General features: G+C 38.9%; 3 protein-coding genes and 1 long non-coding RNA gene across 5 annotated transcripts in view; 3 read left to right on the forward strand and 1 right to left on the reverse strand.

Moving 5' to 3' along the window:
* The first annotated feature begins 412 nt into the window (after positions 1-412).
* Positions 413-1841, forward strand: LOC149044757 (uncharacterized). Its single transcript, XM_089207866.1, has 2 exons — positions 413-565; positions 918-1841. Exon 2 carries the CDS (start codon positions 927-929, stop codon positions 1839-1841), a length of 915 nt encoding a protein of 304 aa, XP_089063992.1. The 5' UTR covers positions 413-565; positions 918-926.
* An 829-nt stretch (positions 1842-2670) lies between these two features.
* Positions 2671-12461, reverse strand: LOC113676963 (uncharacterized). The gene is made up of 9 exons (XM_027193707.2): positions 12246-12461; positions 11166-11429; positions 8322-9195; positions 7684-7852; positions 6768-7020; positions 5725-5952; positions 5229-5468; positions 4557-4757; positions 2671-4019 (listed from the first exon to the last, which is right to left on the reverse strand). Exons 3-9 carry the CDS (start codon positions 9193-9195, stop codon positions 3654-3656), a joined length of 2331 nt encoding a protein of 776 aa, XP_027049508.2. The 5' UTR covers positions 11166-11429; positions 12246-12461; the 3' UTR covers positions 2671-3653.
* Positions 12462-13480: 1019 nt separating this feature from the next.
* Positions 13481-14895, forward strand: LOC149044758 (uncharacterized). The gene is made up of 2 exons (XR_016186954.1): positions 13481-13753; positions 14227-14895. It is a non-coding gene; the product is annotated as an uncharacterized LOC149044758 (long non-coding RNA).
* Positions 14896-15817: 922 nt separating this feature from the next.
* LOC113676948 (cilia- and flagella-associated protein 54) overlaps positions 15818-18072 on the forward strand; it is a 38455-nt gene continuing 36200 nt past the window's right edge. For both annotated transcript variants that reach the window (XM_089207620.1, XM_089207621.1), the window contains exons 1-4: positions 15818-16099; positions 16348-16477; positions 16913-17018; positions 17513-17671. In XM_089207620.1, the coding sequence (XP_089063746.1) occupies positions 15997-16099; positions 16348-16477; positions 16913-17018; positions 17513-17671 (498 nt within the window). In that variant the 5' untranslated portion in view covers positions 15818-15996. The remainder of the gene's footprint in view (positions 16100-16347; positions 16478-16912; positions 17019-17512; positions 17672-18072) is intronic.

The raw sequence follows: 18072 nt of genomic DNA on the forward strand, positions 1-18072 counted from the left end.
GTTGACATTTATCCTTATATTGGCGTGTGAACTCGGCAACGGTCTAATGTTCGCTGTGATTGCTCGGTTTAAGTCGTTACGAACAATTCAGAACATCTTGATCGCCAATCTTTGTCTAGTGGATTTTCTAAGTGCAGTTATAGCCTTTACTATGTATATGATTTACACAGTTTTAGAGGCTGGTTGGTTTAGGGGCAAAGCACTAGGAATTCTCACGTGCGGTTTCGATCGGCTCTTTGCGACACTAAATCTACTTTCTATGCTCGTCATTTTGGTAAACAAGTACCTGGAAATTTCGTATGGTTTTAAGTATCTTGCTTGGAAAACAAAGACGAATGCAGTCATCCGTATTTCTCTCGTTTGGTTTGTCGGTATTATCTCGACGGTCTCATCCTTGATCCTGCTTTCCGACATCAATCTTGGTGATGCGCATGTTATTCACTACAGAACTGAGATCTTTAAACAAGGAAAACTCTTCGTCGCTGCTACAAGAGCGTTTTTTGTCTCCTTTGCAGTAATACTGTCGTGCTTGACAGCTCGTGCAATACAGGTGGAGAAAAAAAAGGTACCAAATTGTGTTTGTTTTGTTTTGTTAATTGTCATTCAATCTGTCATTTATGTATTTTTGGAATCATCTCACGGATGATGGACGCGGGTATATATGTATTATCTTGTTATTAACCAAGAGGAATCGAATTGGCCAAATAGTAGCTTTAGATAATTATGCAAGGCTTTCTCATAATAAAACGAAGAATCAATAGTGACATCATAAATGCATCTGTCCTCCAATAATAAATGCGTGCGTAATATAGCTTATTATATTATCCAAATCTCTAACCCAGACCCTATCGTTTAACTGCCACTGAAATGTAGGCATAAAAAGGAAGTGTTGTATAACCAGTATTTATTTTTTGCAGAGGGGAGTGATGAACCTATGTGCTACGCAGGCCAAGGCTCGACTTAAACAGGACCTAAAAGCTATCAAAACCATCTTCATTACAATAGCTGCATATTTATTCTGCCACATTCCAGTCGTTGTGTTTGCTACGATAGGTCTTCAGGAAGTGAACCAGGCTCAAATGTGGTTTGCATTCATTGCTTGGTATTGTGCTTACTTCTCGAGCGCTGTTAACCCGATTATATATTATACTCGTTTACCTCGAGTCCGATGTGCCGTCAAGCAGTTTCTTAAAGATCCCTTTGGAACTAGCGAATACAACGAAGAGCAATACACCTACCATAATGCCGAAAACGGAGCGTTCAAGAATAACATTGGAAGAGAAGTTAGTAGCTCTATTCAAGTCCATGGTAATGGAAATTCTACAAGTTTGAACCATGCAGGCAAACGAAAGAGGGAGATAAAGATTAGCAGTGCGAAAGCGCGTGCTTTGGTCAGGCCGGAGCAAAACTTATCCCATGAAAGCGAAGAGAAAGCTGAAAGATTTGACATCAACATGCCTGAGAAAATCACTTGGGATAAAACGTACATGAACATACAAACATCTCCATCCAAACATTATACAATGGGCTTAACCAAGATAAAACTTACTAAGCATTTAAGTGAAGATATACGAAGCAAAATATCTCACTCAGGTTCTGGTGGGAAAAATAAGAGAAGATCTAAGACAAGGGAATCTAAAATTTATCCGCAGGAAGTTTCCGCGATGAGCAAGACAGACCACAGTGCTTTAGGTAAAGAAAATGGAGATTTGAATCGTTCAAGCTTCTCTGGTGGGAAAGCCAAGGGAGAGGTTCCTCCAAGGAAAGGAGGAAACAGAATTGAAATTACTCCTGAGAATCAACAGGTTCGCAAGGTTGCGTGGACAAACAAGGCAGAGTGAGGGAATGAAAGTTTTGATCTGAATTTGCTGGAAAGGATCTCTCTTGTAAGACGAAAGTTAATTGCACTCCAACAGGCTTCCAGGATCGAGCTCACCAAAGTGAACGGATTAAATCTCCTGAAAACACGAGGGACATATTTCACTGATGGAAATAAGGTCGAGGCATATGGCACAACCTTAACATACTTTGCATTTTGCACACCGTTTATTTTCACCACAGCCGGCATTAAGGAAGACGTTAAGGAAAGATACAAACTGCCGGGTTGAGGCTGTCTGTTATATTACATGGGTACTAATTGTCAGTGCAAAGACGAAGTTAAGGGGGAGGGATCCTTTTGTGAGCTTTTTTTTTTAAAGCCAAAAGCCTAAAATATTCAGATGGCGAAAACTGGTGAATACCCTCTGTTTGACACACTGTGACTCTTCCCCAACCCCCCCCCCTCCCATGAAAAATCTTAGTTGCGCCCTTACAGTGCACCGAAACTGAGGAGATTTTTAGGCGATAAAATTATGACAAAAATTCAAGGCTTTAATCACGTGCGGCCAGATCCAAGCTCAGAACGTGTGCGGAACATGTGTGGTCATACTTGTTCCGTAGCATTCTAAAAAAATATAAGGAATTCTATTTAACATCAAGCACACCCGCCATCACACCGGCGTATCAACTTATGACGAACGCGTGCGTCATAAAGCTAGTGGACGAGGTACGCTGGGGATACGGGAAGTTTTAATCCTCCCATTCCCCGCCCCCGCCCCCGCCATGATACAAACCCTCGGGATATACCTTAGGGATGTTGATATTTCTTATGGAAGACAAGTTATTAACAAATTAAGGTTGGCATATTTTCCTTTATTGTTAGTAAATGAGAGAAATCTACTATTAGCTTATTGTATTTACAACACCTAAGTTGACGATTATATGCAGTAAAGAGTAATTTAGCATTGTCAAGTGGGTTAATATCGTAAATTAGCCACGGTAAAGAGTTTCAAGGCTGACGTTTTGAGCGTTAGCCCTTCTTCAATCGCTCTGACGAAGGGATAACGCTCCAAACGTCACTTTTGAAACTCTTTACGGTGGCCAATTTACGTTATCAACTCAGTTGATAACACTAAATTACATTGTTATACTCTCCTACCGACGCAGTACCACAGTCTCTTTTGCTTGGAATGGGTAAATGTTGACTTTGACATCGGCCGGCGGGGCGAGAACGACCGCGAAATCCCACGATGTTCTTTTAAAACAACTAAGATATGCGCGCCAATGTTCACACGCGTAATTATTTACAATATAGCTGTGCATGCAACCATTAGGAATGACTTTAACGCATCATTTATAATATGTCTACCGATCTCTTAAGTTTCTTCAGCACTAAGTCTTTTAATTTATATTATATATTTTTAGAATCTCTGTGTAACATATTCTAGCTTTTTTTAATCTACCTTCGATGAATCTCCAGGGCTTTATTCCAAAGCTTCTAACACAGTGTCCAGTATTAAAATTGTTTTTAAACGAACTGCAACACGCAAGTATTTTAGCAAATACCGTGTAATACAGACATTATATTTTTGTTCACACTGGACACTTTGATTACCTTTCCTCAGAAACCAGGGTTATATGCTTCTGCTTCCATGCAAAGGGAAAATATTTCAAAATAATTTCCCAGAGGAAATCGCAAATTCTCCCTCAAAACTTATTCGGTGTGTCTTAACGTTAGTTTGGAGAATTTAGAGTACATTGGAAAAAATTATTTCTTATGGTTTAAAGTATTTTTTGCTTGAACTTATTTTAAAGTTAGCTTCCCTCATAGATTGTCACGAGAGTATTTCTGCACAAATTCGCTCCGAGGAGCCTTTCTTGCATTTGATGAAACGCGAAATGTGCTCCTCCAGGTACTCTAAAGGGATCTCTCCCTGACGTAGAATTTGGTAGTGAAACTCTTTCATCGAGAAACTCTCTCCCAGTTCTCTTTGGGCCTGTTGCCTCAATTTGACGAACGTCTCGTGGCCAATCATGTAGCTCATGGCAATTGCTGGAGTATTTTGGAACCGCGTGATATCCTTGACGGCCAGGTCACTTTCGTCCCAAGCGTACTGCGCGTAAAGGTTGGTGGCCTCCTCGCGCGTCATTCCGAAGTAATTAACGCCACTGTCCAAAACAGATCGTAGGGCAGCGAGGATCTGGAAAGAAATAATTTTTGATTACCTAACCTCTGCCTTACGCATGCTCCGTGTTTAGCGAGTAATGCGTGAGTACCTTATCTAGTAAAGAGCAGACGAAATGAGAAACACGGAATTTTAACGCGTGTCTGTATTTGTACAATCGAAGAAAAAATTAATGGTCGGACAGAACATAAAGAAGCAAAGAGGAGTGTCTTTCTCTTACTGGTGGTTTCAATCAATTCAGTTCGCTGAACTTTATTTACAGTTCTTTCCTAGTTCGCTTTACATAACATTGCTGAATATAACCATTTAACTTCCCTTTGACTTCCTTGATCAGATGTGCAATTCTCCTTAATGGTTGCTATAGATTTATAGTTGGAGATATACAAAGTGCAGCCAAGGAGTTGAACACGAGACAACCGAGAACAAATCTTGTAAGTAGAAGAATGGAGGGCTTGAGCCTAGGACCACCAGGCACAAGTCCAGCTCCCTAACCGCTAGGCCACACTGCCTCACTATAGCTAACAATACAGGTGTCATTTGCGCATGAGTTACCTGATATTTCATCATCCCATATTTCTGCAACAAAATGTTCTTATCCAATACATTGATGTAGGAATTCGTATCTTTAGCCATCAAAGGATGTTCGACGTAGGTTGCCCATCCCTCGGTGAAAGGAGGAATGTAGTTTTCAGCAGATATCCAGGATATTGCATCCCCACAAAGATCTTGAAAATTCTCTTTAAAACCTTGGACCTGAGATTAAAAAGTGAGTAACAAATTATGACTGTCGGACACTTTCGTAATGGACTCAGGGAAAGTGAGGGCAATTATCCAGGGGGGCGTTAAGGTATGATGTAAATTGCATTTTGGATGGATGTTGCAGAACCACCACCGAAATAATAACGACGGCAGATAGGAACAGAAGAAATAACTACTATGACCAAATGAGGCGCCGGAAAATGCAGGTAACCTAGTCTGGATTGGTTTACTTTTGTATCTAATGGCTGGCAGGGTGGCGTACGTTTTCTATACCAATCACAGGGCGTAATGGGTTTCTTTCGACTCTCAATAGAAAGTAGGTAGGGCTGGAAGGGCTAGTGGCAGACTGTCTGCTTGAGTAATAAATCTTCAAGACAGAGTTCAACGCATTTCAGGGACACAAAACAAAAACCAAAACACACATAAAATGTATAAAAGAAACAGACACCATGTAGCTTCTCTTACCTCCAAATGATGTCCTGGAAGCTGTTCATGAGATGTCGTCGTAAACTCTGTGTATTTTGGCCCAAAATCGTTCATAAAGAACGGCAGTGTCTGGCTCGCTGGGCAACCGATTTCGTAACCATGGAAACAAACACCAGGCTTGTAGTCGCCTTTTACAGAAATACCACAAGATGGTGTCGTTTTCTTCGAATTGGAATCGTAGAAGAGATTTTTTATCTTGGGTGTCAGAACTTGAGCAACCTTTTTGAATGAAGTAGAGCACACTACTTTTAAGTATCAAAGACTCGTTGTTGTTCTGAAAATAGGTTATTCTTTATCAAATGAAATATTTTTAATGGTAATGAGAATTTCCCAAAAGATTGGCCCTTCTTTCAAAATAAAGCGGTTGAAAACCAAAAGAAATAAACAAATTCTTTTTTCTTTTTGACTGACGTTGATGCCCCTCTAAGATTCTACTGTAACGGTGCGAATAGAAATTGACAAGAGTTTTACATACGTGTTTTGTGTAGTTGATCCACTTCTGTAGCGCTTTCCAGCGCATAGGGCAAAACGCACGCGCTCCCTCAGTGTCAGTGCATTTCATATATGCTTCATCCCCAGACTCATTAATAGGGAAAGAATCGCGGTTAAAGAACATGTCACGTGATTTAAGAACTTCCCTGAACTTGACGACAGCCCGGCCTTCGTCCTTGATTCCGGTATATTGCTTCGCAAGATTCTTTACCTTTGACGAAAAGAAATCCATAAACCGCTGCACCTCCCTTTTACATCTACAAAATATGCGCTTCCGACACTGACTGATCGGGGCCGCAGGCAAGACACTAGTTTCAAATAAACGCTCTGGCCCTTAAGGGTGACTATCATCCAGTCTCTCTCTACATAATCGCCTCTAAACCACTCATTAAGGTCAGGAGAATTAAGGAAATTATCATAAACTCAAGATTAAGCTGTTGATTTTTAAACAAACTTTCCTTGTCAGCCCTTAAGTAAATGTATAGAGAACAACATGGACAAGATGCATACTGTTAGGGTGTAAAGAGTTAACATATTGTATGGCTTCGCTTGCCGAGTTGCTTTTTGTAACTCAACTGTTTTGTTATTGGATTCAGCCCTGAGGGCAAGACTGGTTTGGGTTCGAATTATTATAATAGAAACTTGATTTTTGTCCACTCCAAATGTTCAAAAACTTTCTTTATTAAGTGTTTCATTAATATGAAACCTTGTAGGTCCTACATTCTCGCAGTATGAAGAGAAAACGTGTCAGATCTTCTCCTTTATTCCGATATCTTTTAAATATAATTTTCAGAATATGATCCTTTATTTCAAAGAAAATTTTTATTGCAAAGGTTATACCCCCTACCCCCCCAGACAGTTTGCTGGTACCCTGTACTCCTGGATGGAAAAGGTACCGTGATAATTCAACGATTATTGTTTCAAAGAATCCACCACAGTGCATCTTGTTAGAGTTAAAAGCGGGGCCTTTCGATTCACAATCAAGCACATAACTCTCCCTTTCGCAGCAAAGACAAACATAAATACCTCGCTGAGTAAAGCTTCGAGTTTTTTGTAACCCATCGCTCTCAACTTATCTGGAGAAATGGAGGTACTGGTGAAAAATGACAATAGTCTTTTATACGAAGTACTTGCATTGAATTTGTCTCCATTCGGTAAGCTTCCAGTAGTCGGGCGAGATGGATCACGAACGCCATCGGCGTATACAGCATTTAGGGGTAATTTCGCTATTCCCGTTGCACCACCGTAACAATATTTGATATGTTCCTCTTCAAGGTATCTAAAATCAGTAAGAGATGTCACATGTTTATCAGTTAGGAACCATATCTACAGTACAATATTCAGTTGAGGGTAGAGGCCGGTAATCTGGCGATTTCAGTTTTTTGCCATTAGGTGTTGTGATTGGTCTAGAAAATCAGCAGCATTTTATTAACCAATCAAGTGCAGAATCAGAGCAATCACGACTCGATCACTTACATTTTCCCGCCTTTTTAAGTGAGCATATTCACTCTGAAATCTTGTTGGCTCTCAATCCGGATTGGCTGACGTGAATACTTTAGTTTCCACTCTCGCTCGCTCGCACAGAAAAAAAATTAGACTCGAGAACGAGAATTTCAACCAGACGGCAAACGCTGGCAAGCATGCTCGAAATTTTGAGTTGAATTTTTCACTGGAAATTTGATTTTAACAAGATAATAATGTCAGATGTTAAAATCTGTCACTGAATTTAAGTGCGCATGCTTAGATGCTTAAAGGCCGTAGTAGCAGTTCAGTTATCAACTACCAATGAAATTTGAGGCGCTGAGAATCATGGTCACACTTTGCACTAAAAATGCACTGGAGCGAACGTATCTATCTGATTCCCGAAGGCATTAAATTTTTATTACCCTCTGACAACCCAACAGGATATTATACCAGGTTTAGAGCAACTGATTTCCCATACCGTATAAGTCTTGTCAGCGGTTCGCCCAAGTAAACCAACAGAAATCGTCGGAGGGACTGGTATACGCCTTCTCCTCGTGTCTCGTACCACGTGGCGTTCATTTCGGGCGTGATTTTTGAGATGAATCCTTCTGAGAGGACTTTTTTCCCTAATTGCTCGTTGAAAATTCCTGAATAGTAAATAGATTTGCTTCAGAAACAGGCAGGATCACTTAATAACAAACTGACAGACATAAAAAATACAGACGGACATAAGTGAAGAGAGAGATAAATGGGCGGAAGGACAAGTGGTCTGAATGACAGACAGACAAACAGACAGACAGACAGACATAGACAGATGGACAGATAGACAGACAGACAGACAGATAGTCAGACAGACAGACAGACAGACAGATGGACAGATAGATAGACAGACAGACAGACTGACAGACTGACAGACTGACAGACAGACAGATAGACAGATAGACAGATAGACAGATAGACAGATAGACAGATAGACAGATAGACAGACAGACGGGAAGACAGACGTTTGCCTCTCTGTTTAAGAAAAGTACTGCAATTTCCTCCAAAGTGAAAACCAGCCTCATCAGAACGAACTATCCCTCCTTAGTAAGTATCTTTCGGTGATTCGAATCTTACCTGTCTCGTTGTGCACAGCAAATTGATAATAATTTCTCTTAATCGCAATAATCCCAGCTTTGCAAGACTCCACAGAGCGGACTATTCCAGTTGCCACGCCCAGCTTCAGATTTTCAATGTATCGTGAAATTGTTTCGTTGTGTTTCTTAAAGAGTTCTTCAAGCCGTTTCAATTGTTGGAGATTACCGGGTTTGAAATAGGGTATCACGTTAAAAAAGTGTTGAAGCACACCGCAAATTGGCTGCCAACAATACAAATTTGGCTCAAACATCCAGTCACCCGTGTAATAATCTCGCTCGTAAGGACCCCAGTCGAAGGAATGCTTCAGCAAATATTGTGCCACATACATAGCTTTGTTTTCACGTAATTTCAAACGTGATCCATTCGACTTTCCGATGATCTCTTTCATCTTCTCGTACAACCTTCGAACTTCATCGGTGAAGTTCTTGATAGCACTCGGACTTGGATCATAAGGTCGATAATGTTTCGTAATCTCATCGAAAGTCACCTTCCTTTTCGACCCTATCTTCTCCGGCATTAGTTCATAGTGTTTATGGAAAAGTTCTCCGAGGTATACATTCAAACCAATGCGTTTGGCTTCTTCAGAGTAGCTACAACCAGCACGAAGACCGTTGGTCTTTGGATCGTCTCTTTTATCACCACTGGTCAATAAAATCACGAGAACAATAACCAATCCTAACAGGAGGAGTATTGGCAAGGCCACAAGAGCAATCTTAACGAGGCAAGATTTAGAATTTGAGGTGCGTTGTTTCTCTTCTCCAGTCTTGTGCGGCAAAAACGCGACTGTGGACACTAGGGATCCCGGCATGCCATTCTCTGAGGACGACGTGAATTTGCTTCGGTTTGAAGTCATCTAAATGGAAAGAAGACTCTGCGCTTAGGCGTTTAACCCATTCATTCCTACGATATCCTTACTAATCCTCCTAAATGTTTTCCATACAATAGTATGATGATAGCTCGAAGACTTCGTTCTTGGATCAACTAATAATCCCGGCCCCTTATTGATATTTTTCTTTATTTTCATCACTTTTCTGCTTGATATTGTATTGACATTGTAAGGAGAAATGGTGAATTGGTTACTAATAGGAGTTTAAGCGTGAAGAACCATTTTCAACTAAGTAACCAAGTAAACCAGAACTGCATTTTTCTAAAAAAAAAAAAAACTCGCAGCACCTTTTCAACCAATTAGATGCACAGATAAAAATAGGTTAGAAGTAATCACACTTTCCCCCGATCGAGGCCGTTTACATGATTATACTCAAATCCTCATCGGGTCCCTCTGACACTGATTATTTTTTGTGTGAAGTAACCGCTATTATTACTTTGATTTTAGTTTACAACGCGGAAGCCACGCGGAAATGAAAATGTCTTCTTGGTGTCATGAGTAACTCTCCTTTCAAGAGAGAGATAAGAGCAAATGATTTTGAAACGAAACATAAGTAATATTGGCAATATCGTCACTTTCCCGGGCATTGTGGCGCATTTTGCGGGCTAACGTGGAGATTTTGGCGGGCTAAAAAGTATTTAGCCAGCTTGCATGCCCGTGTGATTGTTCATATTGTTCTGTTGAGTTTTTATCCTCTCATTGCTATCCAAATTGATAATAATTAATAATAGTAGTACGGTTTATTTTCTTGGGCATAGATATGAATGAGTTGCGCCCTCCTTAGAGTTATTTGACCCTCCGCTGGTGGCTCGGGCTAAAATGACTCTGAGCCCCGGCGGGGCCCAAATTACGTTTCTGCCCGCGAACGTTTTATAGCCTAATTTCATTCTTTGTTAACAAAGCAAAAATTTCTGAAGTTTCAAATTTATACACAAAAAATAATAAAAAACTCTGATACCATCGATACCTTCATACCAGATTTCTGTCATCTTGCAGATTGCCGTGCAAGCTGCCGGCACGAATAATGCGCTCACCAGCAATAATAGTAACCCGCCAACATTTGGTAGATAAACGATTTGGCAGAATAAAAATTCTCAGCTTGTATAAACATACGAGAATAAAAATATCGGCAAATGTAACAAGCAAAATTCAATTTTCTTCTTTCCCTGAGGGTCTATTAGATGATAGAAATCCCCGTCTAATGTGAGGCACCCAAAAATTCTATTACATGAGTGCGGAATTACGCAAATGAAATCCCAAAAGAACCGCAATGCACAAATTTGATTTTTATCACAACAAATTTCATTTCCAGTTCTGCTAATCATCTCCTAGATCAGCTTAGTTAACTCGTTCTGATCTGATCTGCTACTTTCAAGCAAAGTTCCTCGAAAAACAAAAGGCATATCTGCATTTTTACCAACACTTGTGATTAAAATTACATCACGTCTCTGTCAAGGTGTTCGTACGGAACCCATTTCGTTCCGGAATAGATTCCATGTGTGAGACGAATGGGTTTGTTATTGCGCTGTTTGTTTACAGTTTCTTTCAGACAGGGTTACAAAATTTTGGTCTTCGTTTCCCACAAAATATTTTCGCTTGAATTAAATCATAAACATATACCGGTATTGTAGATTCATTTACAGAATTCAGAGAATTTTTCATGTACGAGTTTAGAACAATGCCTAATAAATTGCTATCGGTTCTTTTCAACGTTGATCCGGAATTTGTAAGTGATGCCCCGAAATAACTTTGTATCAAGCTGCACCGTTCTTGAGTGGCAAAATGGGGTCGAAAGCAAACTTTTAAGAGCCGTTAAGACAGAGTAGCTGTGTTCAAAGACAGGCCTTTGTCATTGGAAGGGCAAGCTGCAAAAAATTACATATCGTCCGATCGCCTAATGGCTGAAGAAAACAAACGAGTTACTACATACAGCTTACCTTCGATTCTCAGCTCGTAGCTTGACGACGGAATTATGTAATGGGGCCTGAGATATTAAGTTGAAGAAACGTTCGTTTTATTCCACGATTTCCGGATGATGTCCTGTTACCCCTTGATAAAGAATTTCACCGGGCAGGTCTTTACCACGTAGCTGTGACAGGTTCTAGAGTTCTGTGCGCGTGTGTTACACTGAGCTCATCATTAGGGCTGTGCACTTTGGCCTGTTTGCTTTGAGCTGCTCGCTCTGATTTCGTTGTGTGATACTATTGATTTAAACAAAGTTAACACCAAATAACTTATGCTAATTGATTTTTAAAACCGGTTGCTCATTATCATAAAGTAATAGCGTACAGTAGTTGTGATAAAAGAAATCGACGCTTTCAACTTCTTTGCTTCCAATTATCTCTTTTATTGAGAGATGAAACTGATTTCAACACTCTTGGCCGAGAGGCACACTGCGTCATTGTTTTCATGCCGACCCGAGCCGATTTTTCGGGACGGAAGCGCAAAATGTTTGCCAATTTGATTCAAAAGAGGTTACACTTTATCTAAATTCACAGCCGGGCCGGTAGGCTGATCTCACTGATCTCAATGTTACAATTTCTGTGGGACAAATTTTCAAATGGAGCGACATTTCCTCTGTGGGTTAAAATTTTGTAGCGTCTGCATGCGAAGTAAAAGTTTTTGTATACAATCTGTTAATCATTTTATGCAAAGTTTTTCCCTTAGGTTTTTTTGCGGGTTGAAATTAATTGAAAATAAAAAAAAAAACCATGTTTATAAAGGTGTAAATAACAATTATTTATTGCAAAAGAATTGTATTGGACAAAAAACAATTGGAAATATTTACATCGTTCGAGAAGAGTGAACGATGTTATTAAATTTCGATAAACATACAAGTTTTACGTGAGCAATTTTTAGCGATTCAAATCTCCTATATTTGATGTCGCCTGTCGATTTCCAATATAGCTAGCGGTTAAATCATTGTTGAGATGGAAAACGGCGATTACATACACAAAGATTCGGTGTCATGGGGCAAAAACTGAAACAATTTATTTACAGTTTTATGAAGTACTCACCGTCGGTCCGAGATAAACCGTAGATATCCGCAAGACATTATTAAGAACTTCTTCTTGTTAAAGAGCACTTTATACGTCGAGTAATCTTAGCACAATATTTATTCAAAAAAGGAAAAAACGTATTGTTTGTCCTGGGGTCGCTTTTATCTTTTTAGCTTGGGTGTACAGCTATATTATGGTATTTTGACGCCGTGACTCTGCCATATTTGATTGAGAACATCACTTAACCTTTACCGGGAGAAAAAGGACTATGACGTCAAAGGCAGATCTTAATTGGCGATAAAATGAACTTTCAATTTTTTTATCACCTGAAATCGTAATGAGATTTTCCAATAAGGCTTATACCATGAAATAACATGTTCAAATCCTACTTAAAGGCTGTTTATCGATGCCAATTGCGCTTAAAATTATACCAGCGACTTCCGCTCGGTAGCCATGTGTATTTGACAGCTGATAGAGAATGATCCAATAGAAGATTAACCCTTTAACTCCCAAGATCTGATTGTTTACACTCCCCTCTAGCTGCTCAACATTTCCCTGTAAATTAGTTATGAGAACTTGGTGTTAGATCAAGATAGCAGCTTTTACCTGATAAATTTGAGAGAAATTTCATGATTATTACTTGTGGGAGCTAAAGGTTAACTGTATGACAGTTCAAAAACATGGGCATATCCGAGAATCAAGGCAAAACTGATGAGGCTGTGAAGTAGATTGATAGATTTTTTTGCTTTTATATTTTATTTTTTTGTGTCTACTTTTTCCCGAAGCCTATTACTTGGAATAGCAAAAAGCCAATCAGAATTTTGCATTTGGAATCGAGGATATATCCTCATTATTAACACTTACACCTTAACATCAGTATGCATATTCTCCATACTGGCCTTAATGCATTTTTTAAGGTGCTTACAAGGAGAATTTGTTTACCAGTCAAAAGCTTCTTCTTTTATTTCTCCTAACGTGATTATCACGTTAGTGATCACTTCCTTTATTCTCAAGACCTTAACGTGTGACTCTGCAGTGAGTAGGGAGAAATTAAATGCTAGTTACTCTCAGGGTTTTAAAGGGCATGTAAACCCAAAAATACATGTTTTTCTTATACTATGTAAAAAGTGGCGTAGAAAACGAATTTGAAATTAGTTTTGTCCAATTCGACTTATTTTAGGAGAAAATCGGCATTTTCAACTGAAATTCCATTTCCGGTAAAAACAATAGCGAGAAGTCGTGACGTAAGCGGTGGAACCAAAATATTGCGCAACACATATTCCCCAGTAGAACTGGTGTGGGAGTTCGTGTAAGTAGCGGTAGTTCGGAAGATGTTTTTTCAGAAGATAGCGACTCGAATGCCTTAAGCTTAGTACATGACAGCGCTGGGGATAATCCAGAATCTTCAGGAGAGTCTGGGCCACGTCCTTAACAATATGAGCCGCGTAGGGTTCACCGAAGCGATCCGCACGAAGACAGTACAGAACATGTCGACAGCGATGCGACCGTCTCGGAAACTCAGACTGGTATTTAATTTACTCTGTGATTTATTTGTATTTAACATGAAAATGCAATAAAGCGAGGGTACAATCTAAAGGAATGCAACAGAATTTTTTAAACTTGAGCTTCTGAGAGTGTTTTATATAAAATTATCAAAAGTGCGAGTGTGGAACTTGTCAACCAATGCCGACAACTCATGAAAGTGTTTGTTGTACGGAAATCGGGCAATTGTGGCAAAATGGCCTGAAACCCAGATAAGTTGTATCACTGAGTATCCAGGTTTTCAGTCAATTTGCCTCGATTTCTGGGTGCTGGAGACGGCCAAGTACGCTTACAGGCAGCAGCAAAGCACAGATAATCACACCGGAAACGACTGAGCTAAATATTTTCTGTTTCATCTGTTTTGTTACATTTTGAGATCGATTTACTTGAGTTGTTTCTGCCATTGATTTAATAATACAGTACTAGAGCTAGTTGTTTTTCGCTTCTTTCCTGGCAGGAAATTTCGCTAAATTGCCTACAGATAGCTTGTTCGTTGGTGTTGGGGATATCTCGGCAAACACTTTAGGGTCGCTGTGCTATCTTGTGCGGTAAACAATATCCTTCATCTCAGAAGCATTTCCATCGATAAACAAGTTGTATCATGTACATTTCCTTGTGTGGCCTTCATAATTATCCAACCCTGTTTGTGTTTGCTTCGATTTGAAATATTGAAAAGATAGTTTTGCAAGCTGAAATCAGGATCTTTTAAGTTGTACTCAAAATGATGAATATTGTCCTACTGACCTTTGAATGTATTTTCACTGCTGTGAAAACCGCGACACAAATTCTTCTGCTGTTTCTCTGCAGGGTTTCTCAAAGGAAGCACTAAGTGGGGCTGGCATGGATTTTCTTATAGAACATAAGGGTTGATTATGGGATCCTGTATAGAATTCTTTGTATAGAACCGACAAAATTCCAGATCACGTTATTACACACTGATATCAACGAATTGAATTCTCTTTCTTTGATACGTGTTTCGAATTCAGGCAAAGGTTCAGACATGTCAGTGTCTTTTACGGGCTCAGCGCTGGCTCCCAAACAACTGGCTTCCCCATAATCTTTCATTAGATGAGAAAAAAGTTGTTTTTAGAGAACCAATAAAGCTATTGTTGTTTAATTAACGAAACGTTCTCATGTAAATCGATTTTGTACTTTCTCTGTTGACCTCTAACTTTTGAAGAGCTCAACTTCTTTCTCAGTTTGGTCAGCCACTTCCGAATCCTCGTCGTCTGCCGACTGTATGGGTTGTTTTTCGTCTTCCGAATAATTTGCTTCTGGTGAGGCCTGAATCGTCGGTACAGCACCAGGAAGAAAAATGACTGCTACAAACAACAGAACGTTTGAACGGCTCGACGAAATCGGCTATTTTCACTTGAACAAATTTCACAAATTGTCGCTTCATTTTGCGTCATTTCCAAATTTGCGTCATTTGGAAATATTTGCATTGTATGCCCAGTTTTGTTTGAATCAGTACAAAACTGGACGGCACAACGCTTCACCATTACGAAAAATTGATTATATTGAAGCAAACTGTAAGTAAAAAAAATCATGACGAGACCAGCAAACAACGGCTGTAGAAAAGACTCCTTCGTGCCTCACGCGATTATAAAACGAGACTTTTAAGGGTCCACCCGTGACGTCACAGGAAAGATGGCGCCATTCAAGATGGCGAATGTTTCGAATTTGGAAGAGCTTTTACAAAGTGAAAATGGACTTTTGAGAATAAACGAATGGTACCTTTGGTGTACTTGATATATTTACTAAACATCTATGTGAAAAGAAAATGAACGTTTTTTGGGTTTACATGCCCTTTAAGAGCTAACATTTGGAGGAAAAGTTTCCTGAAGTACATCCAAACTTGGTCATTAATCTAGTTGTGTTTTGTTGCTCATCTTCATTAATTTGAGTGTTTCCTCCTTTGACGGCAAGCGCCATTCTCGAGTGATCATTTCCGGGACGTAATTCAAACTCTTTACTGTGCCAAAAAAGAAAATATATAGATTGATAAAAATATTTGATGTAATTCATAGTGCCAATCTATCTTCCAGGACCCTCTTGTTACGGAATGACCGCGGGCGGTGCAGTGGACACTAAGCGGCTCCAAGGATCGAGGATCAGGCGAGGTTACTTTGTCCTTGGAGACGGGCTCTGTATTTCAAAATGGCGTCTTGTCAACATTCAAAACTCAGCTGTTAATCAAGCTTGATAAGGGCGATCTTGGTTTAATATGGAGCTGTCTACTTCAGGAAAAAGCGTGGTAGACTTGAATACGTCTTTCGTCGGTGGAAACGGAAGAAATGGTGTGCAATCTAATGGAACAACAAATGGTGGTAAGCTTCGATAGCGTTTTGGGTGATCGAAAATTATTTTCAGTCTTGTACTGTTCTTTACATTTCCTGTTAACACAGTTGAACGTTAAAAAACCCTTTTATACAGTTTGCTACAAAAAGGTGCCGTAGTACTTACTACATAGAGGAAACAGAGGATAGCTTGTCAAAATGTTGTCTTCATGTTATAACTGAAAAGTGGACACTAGCAGAAGATAAATTTATTAGCAATTCATGTTTGTCATGTCTAGATCTCAAACAAATCAGTCCAGTATTGGTAGCATTTGAGCAAGAACTTTCAAGATTTATTAAATACATTAAAAAGAAATCAGAACCAGGACTGAAGACCAAGAAGAATGACGAAGAACCTCTGGCAAGAGGGTATGTACATTTATAGCTGTATATGTACAACGTAAATGTTTGGCGTGTTTTGTTTGTCTGTTGATTTTTGCGTTGAACTTTTGCATCCATCTGAAAGTTTATTCTGTTAAATGATCTCTGTAAATTTCTCTGCCTACCACTGTCCTAAGAATCTTGTGTTTGAATTCAAAACTGTATTGACTATTGATAATTGTTTTGACTTTCATTTTCAACCAGTTTGAGGATGTATATGTAAAACTGTGAAACAACGTTACAGTACTGATCTGTCTTTGGAATCATAGCATCAAAAATATTTGTGCATAATGTCTTGATATATATTCCTCTTAAGATGTCAGAATGATCACGAAAAAGTGTTTGATGTATTTTTGCGTAGTAACATTTGAGGATCCACTATTTTGTAATAATTTTTGTTTCCTTGTATCAATTCACGGAAAGGTCAAACACATTGTTTTCCATGTGGAACACATATGAGAGCCGTTTACCACAATCTTACTATCAAGAGAAGCTTTTAAACACTGGAGATTTCCTTTTCTCTGTCAAGGTAAACAAATTGCATTGCAGTCTTATGAAAAAGTTACATGTTTGTCTATGTCTGCATACTTTTCATGTTTGTAGAAACAGGATTGACCAACTTAATTCCTTACTTTAGCAAGTGTTTTTTTAAAATTTTTTTTGTAGTGACATACTTGAAAAGTTGGAGTTGTTAAAATTTTTGGCAGTTTACTTTTCTCATTTTTCATGGAAGGCATAACTGTGTGTATAATATTATTACCTCAATATTTGTCATGTAATTATGTTTGTGTCAACTTTGGTTTTCTTTGAAGGGTGGTAAGTGAAAAAATCTGAGAATTAATGAAAGCCCTTAACTTCTTATTAAGACACTGAACAATTTGAGCCACATCTTTAGTATTCCAGCAGTTTTATACTGAAAAAAAAAAACAAATAACAAGATCGGGTGGAAAGTTTGTGACAACTATGATTCTTCAATGTTCTTTTTTACCAGCCTTAATTTGTACATATTCTAACATCCTGAAGGAATACAAACTTGCGCAGTTTCACTGCTATGGAAGATATCTGGCTAAACATGTTCAGAGGAATCTCACACTTAGTGAGACTGCAGAGCTGGATGCAGATAAATTTTACAAGATGCATTTGCCAAATGGTCTTGACAATCTGGCTTCTGCTACAATGGTGGTAGGTGAAATACTTGTTTAGTTATATAATCCCAATTCTGATAAAGTCTTTCACTTGTCATATACGTGTATTAAGCCTGAAAAGCATCATGGATTACAAAATTCTACATCTGTTATACAGAATTTTCTAGCTGAATTTCAACAATCTGAGCAATTGTTTTATCCAGGCAGATAATTTTTTCACAAGCAGGAGCTAATTATTTTTCTGTCATGGAGAGAAGTGCATTTTTATCACCTTGCTCTTCCTATATTTCATGGTCCAGTTATTTAACACCCATTCTTTTAAAAATTATTTCTAATACATTACAGCTCAAGGTACTTGGCCCTAAATTCACGCAAGAAAACACCTTTAAAAAAAATATAATATAAAAAAATGTAACACTGTGCATAGGGTCTTATGGG

This window comes from Pocillopora damicornis, chromosome 5 (genome assembly GCF_964200805.1).
Source record: "Pocillopora damicornis chromosome 5, jaPocDami1.2, whole genome shotgun sequence".
NCBI lineage: Eukaryota > Metazoa > Cnidaria > Anthozoa > Scleractinia > Pocilloporidae > Pocillopora > Pocillopora damicornis.